Source organism: Antechinus flavipes, chromosome 5, assembly GCF_016432865.1.
Source record: "Antechinus flavipes isolate AdamAnt ecotype Samford, QLD, Australia chromosome 5, AdamAnt_v2, whole genome shotgun sequence".
Classification (NCBI taxonomy): Eukaryota; Metazoa; Chordata; class Mammalia; order Dasyuromorphia; family Dasyuridae; genus Antechinus; species Antechinus flavipes.
In genome coordinates, this window is record NC_067402.1 from 202693463 (window position 1) to 202713072 (window position 19610).

At 35.6% G+C, this 19610-nt stretch overlaps 1 protein-coding gene across 1 annotated transcript in view; it reads right to left on the bottom strand.

The window, feature by feature from the left end:
* Window positions 1-19610, bottom strand: part of TMEM117 (transmembrane protein 117) — a 146629-nt gene that overhangs the window by 120017 nt on the left and 7002 nt on the right. The window contains exon 2 of the mRNA XM_051963710.1: window positions 19253-19555. Within this exon, the coding sequence (XP_051819670.1) occupies window positions 19253-19529 (277 nt within the window). The 5' untranslated portion in view covers window positions 19530-19555. The remainder of the gene's footprint in view (window positions 1-19252; window positions 19556-19610) is intronic.

Genomic DNA, 19610 nt, shown 5'->3' on the forward strand with positions numbered 1-19610 from the left:
CAATATAATCTTACAGGGGGAAAAAATTGATCTTTAATGAAATGGAACTTTGATGAAAAAATCAGAGTAGTGTAGAAACTTTGAAATATAAACATAGGATCAAGAGAAACAAAAAGGCAATAAGTAAGCAATCAAAAGAAATTAAACAAGAAGAAACTTTTTTTCATTCTACTGTGGAAAGATGATAAATGTGAATCTTACCATCATCAGGAATCATAAAGAAGCCTGATAAGATAGAAGGCATGAGAAGGGCTATGATAATCTTAAAATAAGAACGAGAAAAAAGGGGGAAAAATACATGGGTAAGGAAGAGGAAGGATGGGGAAACTGATCTCATAATCAAGCCATGAAAATAGAAAACTCTACAAAGAGAAACAGGAGGTGACACTTGAACCTTACTTTTTTCTGAATGGACTAAAGGAAGACAGAATACACATCCACAATCAGGAAAAATAAATATTTCACTCAATAGGGAAACAATAAGAGGAAAAAGGGGAAGAATAAGAACAGGAGGTAAATTAAAACTCAGGTTGTTTCTAAGAAAACCAAACTCTAAAGGGGAGAGATGGATTTTTAAAGGGAGTTTTAAAAAAAATGAAAAAATGAAAATTTGTGATTAGATTATAGGTGATTGGGTAGCAAGAACAATTCATAATTGTACAAATTTACCAGAGAAGTGGTACTAAATACATTCATTCTCTTTCTTCTTCTGTATGAAGAGGGGATAAGAAACAAAGAAGAAAAGAATAACATAATTGCTTTGAAGAAAATAGACAAATTATGAATGTACAAACAATACCAAGGCAGATAAAATTAGAAGAGAAAAGGAAATAGTTTATTTTTATTTTGTTACTTAATATTACTTTCTTATGTTTACCTTATTATGTTTCTCAGAATTCCTATTTCTCAAATAAGGTTCTAATTTATAAAATTTATAATTTATAATCTGATTTATAAATTTCATAAAATAAGAATAAGAGACACTACACAAATGAAGTGGTCAAAGTTTATCAACAAGCCATTTTCAAAGGAAAAATCTAAAATGATCAATAATCATGTTTTTAATGCTTTAAAACATTAATAGAAAAATTAAAATTAAAATAGTTCTGAGGTTTCACTTCATACCTATCAGATTGGCCAAATTGACCAAAAAAAAAAAAAAAAGGAAAATGATAAAGGTTGAACAAGTTTGGGAAAATAAGGACATTATTACACAGTTGGTGGAGCTATGAATTGTTCCAGCCATTGTGGAAAGCAATTTTCAACTTCATTATATCCTCATAATCTTGGGAGTTTATTCCTAACTTATATTAGATTGTTTGCTATGATCTTAGAAACACTTCTTATGCAACTGCTTTAGGTAAAATAATTTTACCAATTTTAAAATGAAAAAATGATGTGAGATAAGATTAGTGAAACCACACAAAGTAAACAAGATAATATATATATAGCTATATAGATATATCTATACTTATAGATATCTATAAGTATAGATATATCTATATAGCTATCTATAGATATATATAAAGAAAGAATTGCCACTTCTCAAGAGATATAGACTTTTTCAGGGGAGCAAGTATTAAGATATTCTTAGAAAGAGGCAAAATAAAATGGATAACTGATCATAGTAAGTGGTACAAGCATTTCTGGTATCCTAAAGAAAGCAAATTAATTTTCCAATAGCCCTTCAGGATAGCAACAGCTATCTGATTAACTCCTAAACCTTTGCACTAATGTCAGTCTTCTAAAAGCATAACAAAACAAAGTCTAAAATTAGGTTGAAAACCCTGAATCCACAATACAATAGAGATGGGAACAAAGTAGGTGTCCATAAATTATGAAATGTTAAAAAAAAACTAACAAAAATAAAAACCTACCACATGAATGCAATACTATTATTGTACCATAAGAAATACTAAATATGCCGATTTTAGAGAAACAATGAGAAAAAAATGAATTGATGCAGAATCAAGAAAATAACATATTTAATAAATATGTATTATAAGTGGAAATAATGAAACACACACATTTTTTTATGTGAGAAGAACAAAGAAACTGAAAGCTCTCTAATTATAATGCTCAAACTTGGCTTAAGAGAAAGGGAATAAAATGCACTTCTCTTCCTGTGTTTAGGTATCTTGCACTCCCTTCCCTTTTCTGCTATTCCTGTCTTTTTTTATTCATGACAAGGAAAGGCTCACTGGGTAGGAAAGGAGATGGTCATATATTTAGAATAAAGAAGAGGTAAAAAATGAATTGTAACCTTTCTAAATCTAAAATTCAAAAATTGCAAATAAGCAATGAATTATAAAAGGACACAATCAGCAATATCCTATCATTTCCATGCTGTTTGTGTCTTTTTAGTTGCTATTAAAAAAAATCATTCCTTTTATCTATAAAAGATAATGTATTATTTCTAAATAGATTTTCAATCAATAAGCTGATCCTCAATCAGCTATTTTGAAAAGTTTATCAATCAAATCAGTTCAGAATGCTAGGTGGCTACAGTTTCTGCAGACTTTCCAGAAAGCACTTACCCTAAAGATATCAATACCTGGAGTTATTCCAATAATATGGATGCCACTTTAAATAAAACAATGTACTGAAGATATAATCTTAACTTCATGACAAACTTAAAAATATATTACAATTCTCTAAGGGGAACAAGGAGTGCTATAATTAAAAAGACATAGCTTGCAAAGTTTAAGTGTTTTTGTCTTACTTTGTTTTCTTTAAGATATGTCTGGTATCAATTTAATTTGACTTTTTCCCCCATTCCTTAATAAGCTTATCAGAGCATTAGTTTCAAAACAGAAGTTTAGCAAGTATAACTTTAAATATAAATTAAACAATCCAGTAAAACAAGAATGAGAATGAAGACTTTTTTTCTGATTGAAAAAAATTGAATTAAAAAAAAAAAGAAAAAGGCATTGACAAAGCACAAACATACTTTTGCTAAAAAACTACAAAGTATAGCACAGAAGGATCTTTTTGATATTATAAAAAGTATCTATCTAAAATAAAAAAAAATAGCAACATGTATTATCAGAACATATTAAAGGCTTTCTGAATAAATACAATATTAAAACAATGGTATTCATTCTTCCTGTTTTTATTTAATGTAGTTCTAGAAATGCTAGTAATGGCAAATATAAATACAATATGTAATATAAAACAAGAGAAAGAAATTAAACACTCAAAGCAACAATAAAACTCTATTTGTTGATGACAAATCAGCAAAGATACTATTTAATACATTCAGTGAATGAATGATTTACTTAGTAAGCAGTTGCTAAGTACAAAGCACAGTGCTAAAATCTAGGAATAAAAATAGAAAAGACAGCCCCTGCTCTCAAGGAACTCACATTCTAATGGCAGAAATAGCACATGTGGAAAGTTTTAACTGCAAGTCATATAGAAAAATTTTGAAGCAGGTTGGGGTCCTTAGTCTCTGGAGGGCCTGAACAGAAGGAGTTTCCTCAAGCCAAGTATCTTTGCTCAAGGAAGGATTTGTAGAGGCAGAGGTGTTTTTAGATTGCAGAAAGATAAAAGCTTTTAGTTTCCCCAAATTCTTGCAGCATCTCTCCTGTGTCTAGACCTCTCTAGAGACAAAGAGTGAGTCAAAAGGAGGCCTTTTGTCAGTCCACATTAATTCGTAAAGAATTGTAGCCGAGCATAGAGCTCTAACGATGACCCAAGCCTGACCCAGGTGGCTTGGGTGTCCACTACAGAATAGGAAAAGAAAAAAGGTCTTTTACCTTGTCCAGAGTTCCGGATTTTCTGGTCCCATTATCTCTAAAAATAAAGTGTAACAAAAGGAGGCCTTTTTGCCAGAAAATGCAAAAGAAAAAAAGCAAACCCTCAAACAAATAACTAAAAATAGTATAAAAGATTTGGGAATTAATCTGCAAAATACAAAATATTGTATAGATTCAATTTCCAAAATACTCCTTTAATTTTTAAAAAATAATTTAAATAGCTAGAGAAATATTCAGTTCTCATGGCTGAGCAATGTAATATAATAGGCAGCTAAAAACACAATGATTAGAGTACTGAAGCAAGAATGAGGAAGACGCAAGTTCAAATACAATTTTTGACCTTTACTAGCTTTGTAGTGTTATATACATGATTTTGCTAGTGTTTGCCTCAATTTCTTCAACTGTAAAATGGAAAAATAATATCTAATTTGCTGCATTAAACAATCAAATGAAATAATATTTGTAAAGCACTTAATATACTATTTGACAAGTGGAGCTATTAATAACAATAATAAAAATAATGATAATATTACCAAAGTTAATTTATAGTTTTAATGATATGTAAAATTCTATAAACAATTGGTTATAAAACTTCATAAAATAATAAATTCATTTGAAAGAAAAAAGATAAAATATCAAGGGAAATAATCCCAAAAGGAAGAGATAAAAGGAAAATAGTGCTTCTAGTCTAAGATACATTATAGCAGAAGTCATCAAAACCATTTAATACTAGCTAAAAAAAAAAATGGAGAAGTAGATCAATTGAATAATCTAGACAAGGAAGAATTAGAAATAATAAAATTTAATAATCCAGTATTCAATAAATTGAAAAATATAAAAGAGAATTTCCTACTTGATTAAAAAAAAAGTTCTGGGAAAACTAGAAAGCAGTGTACAAAATTTAGACTTAGACCAACATCTGACAAACCATATATTTTTCATTTCCAATGGATTTCTTTTCAGATCAGATTGAAGGACCGGGTTAAATCTTGACTATCATTCATTTTAGTTATATGAGATTAGTTCTTGACTTGAAGCAATTATCAAAGATATAATAAATACTTTTGATTGCATGAAATTAAGTTTCTACATTAATGACATGTAGAATAAGAAGTGAATCCATCATGCTGAGAAATAGTTGATATTCAAAGAGTTGTGTGCATTATTGGTGGAGCTGTCATTTGGGATAGCAATTTGAAATTACAAAAATAAAGTTATTAAAATATGCATACTCTTTGACCCAGTGATTCTACTACTAGTTATATGCCCAAGGAAATTATTGATAAGAAAGTCCTTAGACACACCAAAATATTTATAACTGTACTTTTTGTCATATCAACAAATTGGAAACAAAATAAATGCCCATAGTTAATGGAGAATAAACAAATTTTAGTACATAAATGTAAAGAAATATTACTATGTTGTAAGAAAAAATGAATATAGTCAATTCAGAAAAGCACAGAAAAATTTAGCTAATCTAATACAGAAAAAAAGCTTAAAACAAAGCTACTAAGCAAAAGATTGTTTTCTTTTGCTTCCTCACCATCCCATTTATAAAGTAGTCATAGGCTACCTGTATCCACAAAATCTAAAGATTGAGGCTAATTGAGATGTCCTTCCATACCAAATTAATGTTCTACATTAACAAATGTAATCCCAGGGCAGCTAGGTGGTGTAGTAGACAAAGCACCAGCTCTGAAGTCAGGAGGATCTGACTTCAAATCTGGCCTCAGACACTTAACACTTCCTAATTGTGTGACTCTGGGCAAGTCACTTAATCCCAATTGCCTCAGCAAAAAAAAAAAAAAAAAAAAGAAAGAAAGAAAGAAAGAAAGAAAGAAAGAAAGAAAGAAAGAAAGAAAGAAAGAAAGAAAGAAAGAAAGAAAGAAAGAAAGAAAGAAAGAAAGAAAGAAAGAAAGAAAGAGAAAAACAAATGTGATCCCTTTCAGGATTTGTCACTACTTTGGAAATTCAGATAATGAACTCTAATATTAACTATTATTTCCTTGGGTAACAGGACTTTAGTTTTCTCATGCCCAGGTCACCTAATATAGTGGTAACCACATGAGAAATGCCAGCAACATCTTTTAGGGAGAAAACTTTCATTCTACTTTCTGCTACTATATAAGTAGTCAGTCTTTTTCCACTGGTTATGTAGACAGAATATATTGCACATTTAAAATTACAAGATTAGAATATTGCTCTCTTTTTGCAGCTATATCATAACCCTCCCACAGCACAGAAAACATGAATTTTAACTGGGTGAAGGGAAGAGATACTTAACCATCACTGCCTTTTAAATCTTTAGCCTCAAGAAAATGGCTAGAAATTTGTTTTGGTCTGTTTCATTTGTCCTTTCTAGGATAAATTTATTCTAGTTCCAAGTATAGGAATTAAAATCCCATCAGACCTGGGAGCAGCACGATGGGGAGACTTTGAAAGAGCAGATTTTATTACCAGCCCAGTAAGGGAGCCCATGGAAGCCAGGATTTCTGAGACTTGAACTCAAGCAGGGTTTTGGCCTTGAAACATGGTGAGACTGTATTATATAGGAACCCCACTCCTAGTAATTGAAGTAACACAGCTAACTATTGACAGAGCAGAGTTTTGAAATCCAAACCTCTTTTCACTCTACTATGAGTAATGTTACTAGAGACAATATAGGTTATATATTCCAAAGTTCTCATGTTACAGAGGAGAGAACTACAAGATTTGAAGTGATTTGTCTAAGGTTATATAGCCACTTGCTTCTGATTTTAAGAGCAATATGTTTCACATTATTACACAATGCTTCCTGTGAAATTTAAATTATTGTTTTCTTTCAAGAAATGAGGGACTTAAGGAGTATCTAGTAGTTCCTAGGTCACAAAATCAAAATAAAAATTTTTTAAATATTGGTGAACTAAGATAAATAGGATAGAAGTTGGAACAAAGAATGAATATAAGAAAATCCTGGGATTTTGCAAGGCTTACAAATGGCCTTATGCTAAATTTCACTTTAAAAAGGAGAGAAAAAGGAAAAAAGAAGAGGAAAAAAAGAAGAAATTCCCTTTGTTTTTGTAGCAGCATCAAAGCAGAATGTCCATTGGCCTACACCTCCAACCCTTCTCCCCCAGGCCTTTTGCTTTCCAACATTTTAGAGAAGTAAAAACACTATATGATTTCCAGTTTTCTACTATGAACCCATTATCATAAGTAAAGCAAGAAAGGAAGCAGGCCCAGTGAAGAGAAGAGTCAGTTTTGTTATTTCCTGGTTGTGTGACTTTAAGGGAATCACTTTAAATCTGAGCTTCAATTTCCTCATCTATTCAATAGAAAACTTCAAAAATGGTAACCCAAAGAGATACTATATAAGTAGGTAGTGACACAAACAGGGAATAAATTATTTTGATGAAGGGGGCTAGATGCAAATCTTTTCAGCATATTTTGTGTCTTGGTCCCAGATCACGAACTATTAATTTATTTGTCCTTCTCATAGTCGATGTCATCAAATATGTAGAGCACTGAAACTCCAAAAAGATATGCTTGAATCAGACAAACAAGCACTTAAGGCTAATTACCTATTCGATGTGAGATAATGGCTCTATATACATATTTAGATGAGATGGTGATGTGATGTGAAGTGATGGCTCTCCTCACCATTGGTGCTTACTGAATGTTTGGTGTTGAGATATTATAGGCAAGGATTGGAGGGCGGGGGTAGAGAAGCCAGAATCACTTGGCAGCAGGACATGGAGGAGAGAGACTGGAGACTCCAGACTCCAGAATCCAGGAGACATCTTTGGCAAGACACATGGCAGCTTCCCTACCTCCTTCACTTCTCCCCCTAGTCCCCCAAGGACTTTGATTTATCCTGACTCTGGCTGATCCTGAGGCCTCCAGAGGGCTAGCCCATACTTTACATTTTGGTACCCAAAGTGGGACTAAGGATCCTAGTGTCATTGAAGAAACCCCTGTGACCAGGAAATAGGGTGAGTATTAAAATAGACAAACAGGGAACTTACTTTGTTAAGAGCTAAACTGGTAACTTTCCTTTTCTGGCTGAAATGGGGCAGATATTGAGAAAAGATTCTCCCCCACCCCACCCCATGGGAGTTCTATAGAAAGGATACTTAGGTTGATAAAAAGACAAGGTTTGCTTGTAACTTTGTAGCAGAGTGGTGGACTCTTGGATTCATTAGAATGCATGTCCCTTTAGTTCTTCAAGAAAGAAGAAATAGAGGCAGATAATTGGAAACTAGTAGGGGATCATAAAAGGTCCTGATTCAATTTCTAAGGAAACATTCTATATATACAACAAAATACAATTGGCCTTAAAGAATCCCACAAGTTCTAGAAAAAAGAAAAGTTTTAAGAACAGCCAGATATGGAAGTATGAGGAGAAAGAGGAAGAGAAGGGAGAGGTTAATGGAAATATTGCTGGAGGACAGGAGAAGTTAAGTGAACTAAAGGGCCTGGTGATTCTCACTCTCACAATCCAGCTTCATCTCCACCTATACCTGAGCAAGCTCTTGACCCTCCCCCATCAACTTCACCTTCCTGGGTGGAGGGAGGAAGAGGAGAAGTGGGAGGAGCAGTGATATCACCAGCACCTCCTCCCCACAATCACCTCCTCCTATGACTAGATTGCAAAAGGCACTACTTAAAGCCAAAGAGGAAGGGTAGAATACAGCTGATTTGAGAATAGAAATTTATCCTGTGATTGAAGGAGAAGATACGGTCCTTTTAATCTAGAAATTATCAAAGATCTGAAAAAGGCTTGCACTCTTTACAGGTCTACATCATCTTATGTTAAGATGTTATTACAGAATTTGGCTTATGAAATTTTAACTCATCCTGACTGGAAATCTATAGCAAGAACATGCTTAGAACCTGGACAAAACTTGTTGTGGCTTTCTGAATATAGTGAACTCTGTAGGATACAAGCCCAATGAAACAGGCAAACTTGAGTTAATACACCAATCACTTGCAACCAACTAACAGGTGTAGGTTCTTATGCAGACACTTCAGAACAGATTAATTACCCCATAGCAGCATATGAGCAAACTGCTTCTGCTGCTCTCAAAGCATTGGGTTTTATTCCAGGTAAACAGGACAAGGGAGAGGCCTTCACAAAAATAGCACAAGGGCCAAATGAACCCTTTGCTGATTTGGTAGGACGTCTGCAGACAGCTATCATATGTATCATAAGTTCATATGAACTATTGATGAAAATGCAGCAACAGAAATTATGATAAGACAACTTGCTAAAGAAAATACTAATGAGGTTTATAGAAGAATTATACTAGGACTACACAAGTTTGCTCCTTTAGAGAATGGGCACAAATGGACATAAACACCTTTTACACCCAGGCTATGATGCAGACTTACCAAGATCTGAACATGGGAAGACAGGATCCCTTTCAGCAAGGGATTTCCAGAGAGACTCATCAATGCTTACAATGTGGTAAAGCAGGGCATTTGAAAGCTCAGTGTTGGCATAAAGAAAGACAGAGAAAAGAGGGTGGGAGAACAAGACCCAAAACCCCATGTCCAAAATGCAACAGAGGTTTCCATTGGGCATCAGAATGTAGATTGATTTAGGGAAATGGGATGGAGGGCCCAAAGCAAAAAACACTTGGGGCATGATGGCAGCTGATGCTACACCCAGAGAGTCTTTAGAATTTCAGTACTCAGACATGATCTCAGCCAAAAAGCAATCTGATGGGGCAAAGGGATTACAATTGGGGAAAATAGAGTTATATGCATATATCCCCTAGAGAGGTGAAATCTGTTCCTGTCTGGCCTATGGATCCCTTGCCTCCAGGCACAGTAGGCTTGACCATTTCACCTCCTTAGAGTACTAACAAAATAGTGTTCGTGTGACTTATCAACAGGAGAAGTAGTAGCATCAGGTTTACTGATACAGACTCCTAATAGGCCATCTGGTGATAGTTGCCCAGATTCTGACTCAAAGCCACAGAATCAAGGAATATTCTAGATAGCGGCTGTGACAAGTGACCATCCTATGCTCACTATCTATATAAATGGCTGTAACATGCTCTTATAGCAGTTACTATTACCAGTATCTCCTGATTCCTAAGCCCTCAGAGTACCTCTGGCTACTGACCTTTGCAATGTCAATTAATTCTACCAACTCACCTCCTCTGAGGCTTTCAGAAGCATCTAGCCACGATTTCTTGAATTGTAGTTTAACCAATAGCGCGCTCAAGAAAAGCCAGCCACGTGCAAACTTAAAGCCTTTATTACACCTACTCACATAATGACCTGACTTGTTAACTCCCTAATGAACACCTGGTCCGAAGACCCACATGTTCACTATCAACCTCCTTACTTCTCTTGGCTATCCATCCACTCAGCTCGCCTACCCCAGAATAAAGAGAGTGACTTGCTGCCTGCAGTAGGATTATAAAGGTTCTGTGAGGTCACACACACAGCCAATCAGAGAGAGAGCTTTCTCCCATTAAGAAGCTATCTTGATATGGATAGGATCCCACCCAAGAGGCAGTCCACAGAGATTACTTCCGAGCCACTCAAATCTATGATTGCACTGTGACCCTCCATTTAAAGGACCCTTACAAATGGCAAACCATTAGAAGGATTGGTAGATACAGGTGCAGATTATACAGTCATTAGAGGTGCCAACTGGCCCAATCACTGGCCAAAGATTAAGGCAGACACCTACATATCTGGCATAGGAGGATTAATAGCAAATGAAATTAGTGCTACCCCTTTGAGAAGGTGAAACAAGAGTTGAAAAAATCCTCATCAATCTGTGGGGAAGAGAATCTTATGACAGTTAGGATTACAAGGGAGTATTTCGATTTTTTTAGGCAGAGCTGCTGTTGCAGGCCTGCTAACACTCTCACCTGTTCCTATTCAAGGGAAAACTGATACAGCAGTGTGGGTAGAACAATGGCCCTTAGCTAGCGATAAAATTCAGGCCTTATTAGATATAATACAGGAGCAACTTGACCAAGGACACTTACAACTTTCTCTAAGTCCTTGGAACTCCCCTGTATTTGTTGTAAGAAAGAAATCTGGAGAAATCTGGAAAATGAAGGATGTTGACTGATTTAAGAAAAGTAAATGAACAGATGGAAACTATGGGAATTCTTCAGCCTGGGCTTCCGTCTCCTACTCAATTGCCTAGAGAACGGCCTCTCTGGGTTATAGACATTAAGGATTGTTTCTATTCTATCCCTCTAGATAAGGAAGATATGAAAAGATTTGCCTTTTCAGTGCCCAGTGTTAACTTAGCTGAGCCTTATTAAAGATATGAATGGACAGTTTTGGCACAGGAAATGAAAAATAGCCTTATTATGTGTCAAATGTATGTTGCTGCTGTTCTTACTCCAGTAAGAAAAGCATTTCCAAAAGTAATGATATTACATTACATGGATGATATATTGGGATGTGTACCTGAGGAGCAAATGTTAGAAGCATGTTTACAAAAGATCATAGAAACACTAAGGAATACAAATTGCATATAGCTCCAGAAAAAATTCAAAGACATGATCCTTTTCAATATTTAGGAAATAAAGTATACCCTAAGATGCTTACAGTACAAAAACTTTCCTTAAGAACAGAGAAGCTAAACACCTTAAATGACTTTCAGAAATTGATAGGAGATATCCAATGAATGCGTCCAGTGTTAGGCTTGACTACCTATCAATTGCAACCATTATATGAATTTTAAGGGAAGACAATGCTTTAAACTCATCGTGCCAGCTTGCAAAAGAAGCTCAAGAGGCTTTGAGAGATGTTGAACTGGCTTTATCCAATGTGGTTGAAAGAGTCACTCAAAAACCCTTGGAAATATCAGTTTTTGCTACAAAAGAGGAATCCACAGCAGTCCTTCATCAAGGAGACAGTATGATAGAGTGGGTGAACCTCCCGGCACAACCATAACAAAGCCTCACTCCTTATCCAGTGCTAGTGGCTAGAATTTTATTAAAGGCCATTAAGTAAGCAGTACAATTATCTGGGATAAGACCTGACAAGATATATACCTTTTATACCAATGCAGAAATTAATGTATGCTGTGAAACCATCCCAGAGTAGCAAATTTTACACATGGGTCTCCACTAAAGATAACCCAACTATTACATAATTGGCAAGAATTCTTGAAGAAAAGGTTTCTAAAGTTTCTCTTAAAGGACCAACTATCTTTACAGATGCATTCAAACATAATATTTGTGCTGTATATTCTTGTGACTTAACTATAAAGAGAGTAGTCAGAACTCCTTTTCAATCCACTCAGCAGAATGAATTGTATGCAACTATGCTAGCTCCTATTTATTATCCAGGAGATATAAATATAATATCTGATTCAGCCTATTCAGTAGGTGTGGCACAAAAAATTGCCACAGCCCAAATAAAATTTGTAGCTTCCAATATATATCAGCTCTTTAAGGAACTTCAAGAACAAAGTGAGAAAGCATACAGATAAGATTTATATCTTGCATGTCCATTCACATAGTGGACTTCCAGGTCCTATTTTTGATGATAATTCAAAAACAAATAGCCTTCTAACCATGTTGGCCAATGCTCCTTTATTTTATTTCAGGCAGCCCAAGAATCTCATTCTAAATATCATCAGGCTGCTCGAGCTTTACATTTGCAATTTGGGATAACAAAAGAGGAAGCTAGGAGCAAATTTTATTTTGGCAAATGGATGACTGATTATAAATCTTTTGGTTGTCTGTCTTTTATTCATGCTGTAGTAGACACCTTTTCAGGATTTACTTTTGCAATACCAGCAGCAAAAGAGACAGCCCGAGTGGTCACTGAATTCCTTATATAAGCATTTGAAATTATGGGTGTATCACAAGCAATAAAAACAGATAATGGACCTGCATATATTTCTAAACATTTTGCACACTTTTGTGCACAGTATAAGATTTTACACAACACTGGCATACCCTTTAATCCTCAAGGACAGGCCATAGTAGAGAAGAGAAACAGATATCAAGACACTCCTCCAAAAACAAATAAAAAAGGGGGGTGGGGGGAGAAGGGGAACCACAGGTAACCCTAGAGAACTTCTAAATCTAGCTCTTTATACAATTGACTTCTTGATTTTTTGATAAAGATGCACTGGCTCTGGCAGACAGATTTAATAACCTCCTAGGAAGGGCAGTGTCCAGTGCAAGCAGCTCTACTATCTTTAGATAATTGCCAGGTGATGTGGAGAGATCCAGAAAGTGGTGAATGGAAGGGACCAGATAGGTTAACTGCTTGGGGGAGAGGTTAACTGCTTGTATGTCTACAGATGGAACAGGAATCAGATAGGTGCCAATGAACCATATTAACTTGTCCATCAGAGAGAGATGAAGCAGACCCTTGAAACAAAGGAGAAGACCCAAGAAACATTGGGTGGTTCCATCACTGATTATGCCCATCACTGAAAGAACATGGCAGTTATGGCAATTGACTCATGGACATCAAAAATTGTTAATGAAATTGATGCAGGACTTCAAAACCCTCAGGAATCACTGGATTCCCTGACACATGATAAGATTGTTGTAGGACTGGAAAACTCTCAGGAATCATTAGATTCCCTGAGACATGATAAGACTGTTACAGGACTTCAAAAAACAGGATTTCAGGGATCATTGGATTCCCTGACATATAAAGTAATGGACAATAGATTGGTTTTAGACTATCTCTTGGCTGCTTAAGGAGGCATATGTGTGATTGTCATTTACATATCTTCCTTCTAGGACTTCTGGAAATCTTTTACACCACCATGTTGATTCATATTGTTTGTTATATCACGACTTGCATGTACAATTCATGTTTGTTACACCACATTGAGCCACAGCCTCTTACTGGCTGAGGGGAGAGTCATCACTGCTAGCCTGTGCTTTATTGCTATGTGCTTATGTAATACCTCCCACGCTGATGGTTTGTGTATACCTGTTTCTAGTAAGACACTTCAGCCCAGAAATCCGCTAACAATATCTGGCTTGACTCCCCACTTCCCTTTGGTGTTTTTCATCTCTCTTCCTGAGAAGTCAGGGAGGGCATGATCATCTCTGTTTTAGTGCTTTCACGTCCCTTCCTGAGAAGTTGGAGGGGAGGGGGAAGGGAAGAGATGATCATCTCCTTTTTGGTGTTTTCACCCCTTTCCTGAGAAGTCAGGGAGAGTGTGATCACCTCCTTTTTGGGGTTCTCACCTCCCTGAGAAGTCGGGGATGGCATGACCACCTGTGTTCTAAAACAAAAGAAAGCAGGAGATATAGAGGGCTGAAACTCCAAAAAGATATGCTTGAGTCAGACAACCAAGCATTTAAGGCAAATTACCTATGCAATGTGAGATAATGGCTGTATATATTGGATGAGATGGTGATGTGATAGCCCTCCTCACCATTAGTACTTGCTAAATGGTTGAGATATCATAGGCAAGGATTGGAGGGCAGGGAGAGAGAAGCCAGAGTCACTTGGCATCAAGATAAGGAGGAGAGAGGCTAAAGACTCTGGTCTCCAGAATCCAGGATACATCTTTGGCAAGACACGTGGCAGCTTGCCTGCCTCCTTCACTTCTCCCCCTCAAGATCAAGGACTTTGATTTATCCTGACTCTGGCTGACCCTGAGGCCCTCCAGGGAGCTAGCCTGTACTTTATAAAATATATATAAAAAAGTTATAATAAGCCCTGACCAGCCCAGGAAAATTTTAGATATTCCTATATTAGAAAGATATTACATTTAAATATATGTATACATATATATTCATATGTCTATCATTTATATATATGTATATATTACGTATACACGCATAATAATAAACCCATGTGTGCACACATCAAAAAGTGATTTTTTTTTTTTGCACCTGGAAGGGTCTTATATTTTACTCTTAATTTTTTCTGAATTCAGCAGCAATTATAGACCATGTTGCCTTCTCCCTTGGAAATATCAGAACTTCTTTCATAGTCAACAATTAAACTACATGATTTCTGTGCCTCAAAGGAGGGGCCTGTCTAGGTATTCAGAAAGGTGTTAAAATATACATAATGCTGAGCAGATATGAAGGAGATCACTCTCCAATCATGTTTGTAAATATGTGTGTGTGATCAGATATATACACACATATACACACGTACTCAAAATCATCTCCTGGGACGTTGAAGCTTATAGGCTACCAACTCACCATCTGAGACATCTGAAAATGTATTTGTTTCAATATCAAGAAATCATAAGTCCCTTGTCACAACTTAGTTATTGATTATTGATATAACCTTCTAACATGCCATTTTAACTCTATATTTCTCTTTTCCATCATTGAATTCTTCAGAGTCACTAAGATGGAAGATAAATAAGAGGCAAACCTTAATGCATCTTCAAAACATAGTCTCAAAGGTAATATTAGATAAAGCTGAAGAAGCTGAAGCTGACTTTAAAGATGTCTCCCTGCCCAGAACTCTCCACCATGTATCTTATCAGTAAAGATAACTCCCCTTCTTATCTTTCTGTATCCTTATTTTCCAACCAACTTTCTTCCTACAATAAAATTCACTCATCCAGTATCCTCATCCTATAGTCAAACTACTATTCATATACATACCACTTTGCTATTTGTAGAGCACTATCCTCAAATTAAGTAAGTAATAAACAAGTACACTTGTCTAAGGACACATATTAATAGAGACAGGAATTAAACTCAGGACTCTCACTACTTCTATGCTACTCACTGAAACCTGATGATATTGTATCCTTGGCCACGTTTTCTAGTAATTTTGTAATTTTACTTATTTACCTGGCTCTGTTCCTGAAATCTTGGGGTTTCAAACCATGCTGACTCATCCTGGAATTTCTGTCAATGCTTGGGGACTCCTTACCCTGAAACATCTAACAATATACAAGTCTTTGTCAATATTCCAACATCCTTGGTAAGGTCCACTTGGCATCTGTGCTTAGCATCTGTCTCTGGTGTTGTTGGCAGTTATGTCTAACTCTATGTGACCCCATGGACTTTACATAATAAGTACTTTTAAGTATTTATTTCTTTATTTCTTCCCCTCCTCTACTTCACTGGTCATGGTAGGAGAGTTGGAATACTCCTAGCTCCCAATTACTACTTTCAACCTCTTCCTTGACCATTATCACTCAACAACCTCTGTCTTTGATGTTCACATTATTCAAATTTATTATCCAAATCATTTTATTAACTATTGATCAACCAACTTCATTCCTCAATTAGGTCAGTGCCTGGATCATAGTCTTACACTTTGCTCTTCATAGTAATACATATTAAGAGACTTCAATATGCATATCGATACTCCTTCTGCTACCCTAACTTCTCAGTTCTTCAATCCATGCAGTTTCCATGACTCTTCTATTTTTTCTCAGCTATACACTAAGATAGTAATGCACTTGATATTGTCACAATATTATACTTCCCTGTTGATAAATTTTGTAATTACTTCAGGTGATCATAATCTTTTGCCATTCCATCTTTCCCTATGCCTTTTTGCCCCTAACACTGTTTTTCAGCTTCTTCATTAAATATCCCTCCTTCTTTCCCAGGCCATTACCTCTTTATTTGGTAAATCAGTTCAAGTCTACACTGTTCTCTATATTAAAATACCTTGCTCCCCTGTACTAATGGTGATACTACTGCACAATCCCAACCTTAGATTACTACTAATCATGTGCTACTGAACAGAGCAAAGTTATTAAGCTCTCACTTTGCCATCTTGATTCTCCTTCTTGCTCTGTCTTTTTGGCAAAGGACTGGAGTCACATATAGGAATTTTGTATTAGGGAGATCCGAGAAATAGTTATTGAACATATAAAATATAGTGGGGAGAAGAAACTTCTAATTGAGGAATCAACAGGTATCTCTAAATAGGAGAATGATTCCCAAATGCTCAATAAGAATGCTTGATGGTAGTAAAACTATAAGTATGGCCGTGGTAGAAGGCACCTCCAGCCTCAAAAACTACCTTTTGCCTTGATTCTTTAATTTCTATAATTCTATGAAAAGGAATTAACATATTTATAAAAGTGCTGAGAAACGTGTTAAGTACTCAGCATTCAATATCGGTTTAATAAATGACAATGAGGATGATAATAGTAAGTTGACATTAAAATAATTTCTCACCCAGTTCTAAATTTCCAAAAAGCCAGCTTTAATAATCATAGATAATGTAAATAATGTAAATATTGGCTAAAAATATTAGCATTTTACATATCTGTCTTTCTTTCAAAATAATTGGCACAATTTGATGATAATAAAATGAGTACTACTTATAATGATTATCAATATTTATGTTACTACAAATGCATCATAATTACAAGTTTATGCTATTTACCATAAAGATATCAAAATTTTAAAAATATATAGTTTGCCATTATCATCATATTAAAATAATAGTTTTTCATTTTTCAAATTATTTTCTCTCTTTTCTGATCATTCTTACTTTTATATCATCATGCCACAATATCTAATTTTCTATCCTAAATACTTAGCAAAATATAAACATGCAAAAGGACAAACAGACAAGGCAATCTGCAAAAAATCTCTAGCCCTGAACTATTCTGAATGCCAGTAAGAAACAAAAGAAACACTATGGTTAGTCAGTACTGGGTAGGAAGCAACCTTTTGTTAAAAATGAAACCGGGAAAACGAGTTGGTTGAATGGAATTTTGTTTTCCTTCTCAGATCTCTGGACACATCAGAAACATGTCTCTTCAACATTTGCTATTCAATTGCTGCAATAGACATATTAAGGTTCTAAATTCTTAAATGTAAACTATTTAATACATACTAATCTGATGTTTAATAGATAACAATTTAGGGAATGTTATTAAGAAGAAAAATCCTCGGCCTTATTTATTCCTTAACAGCAATCTAAGAATTTACTAAGAATATCCAAATATTTAGCTTTTTCTAACATTGGATGCAGAAAATCTGGTCAAGCCACTGCTACCCATGGATGCTGGACATGAGTATCACCCTAATGAGATACTGGTTGTGGTAGATAAAGGTATTTACAGCAACAGTGGCCCTCTTGGAGAGAAAAGAGGATGCTTCCTCCTACATATTAACACCCTGGGGCAAATCCCTGATCCTTAAATAAAACTCTGAGCTTAGTTTCTACTAGGAAAACAGTATACAGAAGAGAAAGAAAGAAAAGCTAAAGGGATCTGGAAAATCTTCAGGTAACAAGTGGCACCTAAGGAGAGTCTTGAAGGAAAGTGAAGAACTAAATAGGTAATGTTATGGGCCAGAACTCTGAACTTGACACAAGGATTCTTACAACGTATTAAGTCAGTGGAATTGATAAATACAATGGTTATCTAGTTTAGCATGGTGCTTAATAGTTCTCTAAATTCAGTATGATTGATTTAATCTTACAACAAATAGTGGGTTCCTAGTGATATAATGATTGGTTTATATGTAGAGCATGACTCAGACTCAGAGAGCCAGAGAAGACAAGCAGACTGGAGGCGGGAGCTCAAGCTCTCGGAGCCAAGGAGAGAGATTCATTTCATCTTCAGTCAGGCTCCTGGTAGCAGGCTCTCCTCTTGCATTTTCTCCACTGAAACCAAGTCCCCTCTGACGGCCACGAGAAAGTTAGGTGAGCACCAGGTAAAGGAGACAATAAAGACTTTTGGACTTTAACACCTAGCTATTCTCGTAGTGATAACTCTGATTGAAACGAAGGCTGCTCCAAAGATCTCCAGAAAATCACTAGGAACACTATAAGGTAGAGATGAAGGAATACATTCCACAAATAGGGGGGAACCTAAACAAAAGCACAAAGCTGGGAGACAGAATGTGGAGTTCAGGGAATCCATATATACCTATATAAATTCTACATAAGTCCCAACTCCTTAGGGAAGTCTTCCCTAATTATTCTACCTTCTCCTGACTGAATTGATAGGGATAAATTAAATCACTGAATTGGGTTCCAATCACCTCTAAAATGTGACAGTTGATGATTCAGTGGACAGAGTGCTGGGCCTGGAGCAAGAAAGATCTGAATTCAAATCCAGCCTTAGATACTTCCTAGCTGTATGACCCTGGGCAAGTTATTTAACCTCTGATTGACAAAAGGATCCATTGGAGAAGAAAATGGCAAACCACTTCACTATCTTTGTCAGGAAAACCCCATGCACAGCATTGGTCCATGGGGTCATAAAGAGTCAGACAGAACTGAATAACTGAACAAAATCTACAATATGTGCTAAAAAGTGGCCCAGTGCATATAGTACTAGCCCTAGAGTCAGGAAGATTCATCTTCCTGGGTTCAAATCTGGCCTCAGACATTGACTAGCTGTTGGATCCTAGGAAAGCTACTTAATTTTGTTTGTCCAACTTTTGGCAACAGTACAACTGAACTGTATACTGAACAACTGAAAGTATAAAGACAATGCCATCTACACAGTTATCATCCTCTTAATTTGTCACTTAGTTTTAAGAATGCATTTTTTGGAAGTTCAAAATTAGATAACACTTTTTCATTTCACTTATTATTGTACTCACCAAACAAACGCTGATGGAACAAGAATTTGCCCGCTATTAATCCTATGAGAATTGCAAGTAGCCATAGCAGCACTTTCAAGAGTTTCCAGCCTCCTCCTCTAGGGTATTTATTGGTTACAAAAGAAAAACAGTTTCCAACAACAATAACATTGGCCTCAGTTTGACTGTGAGAGACAGGGTCCTCCGCAAATATTAAGAAGTTAAAGAAGATCACCAGATAAGCCACAATCAATCGAGACCATGGATGCTGGAAATAATATCGGAAGTCTTTACCCATGCTTCAGAATCTGTTTAGTAGTTTTCCTGTGTGAGGAAAGATACATATGATTAGAAGAAAACCAAAGGTCATGTTACTTCA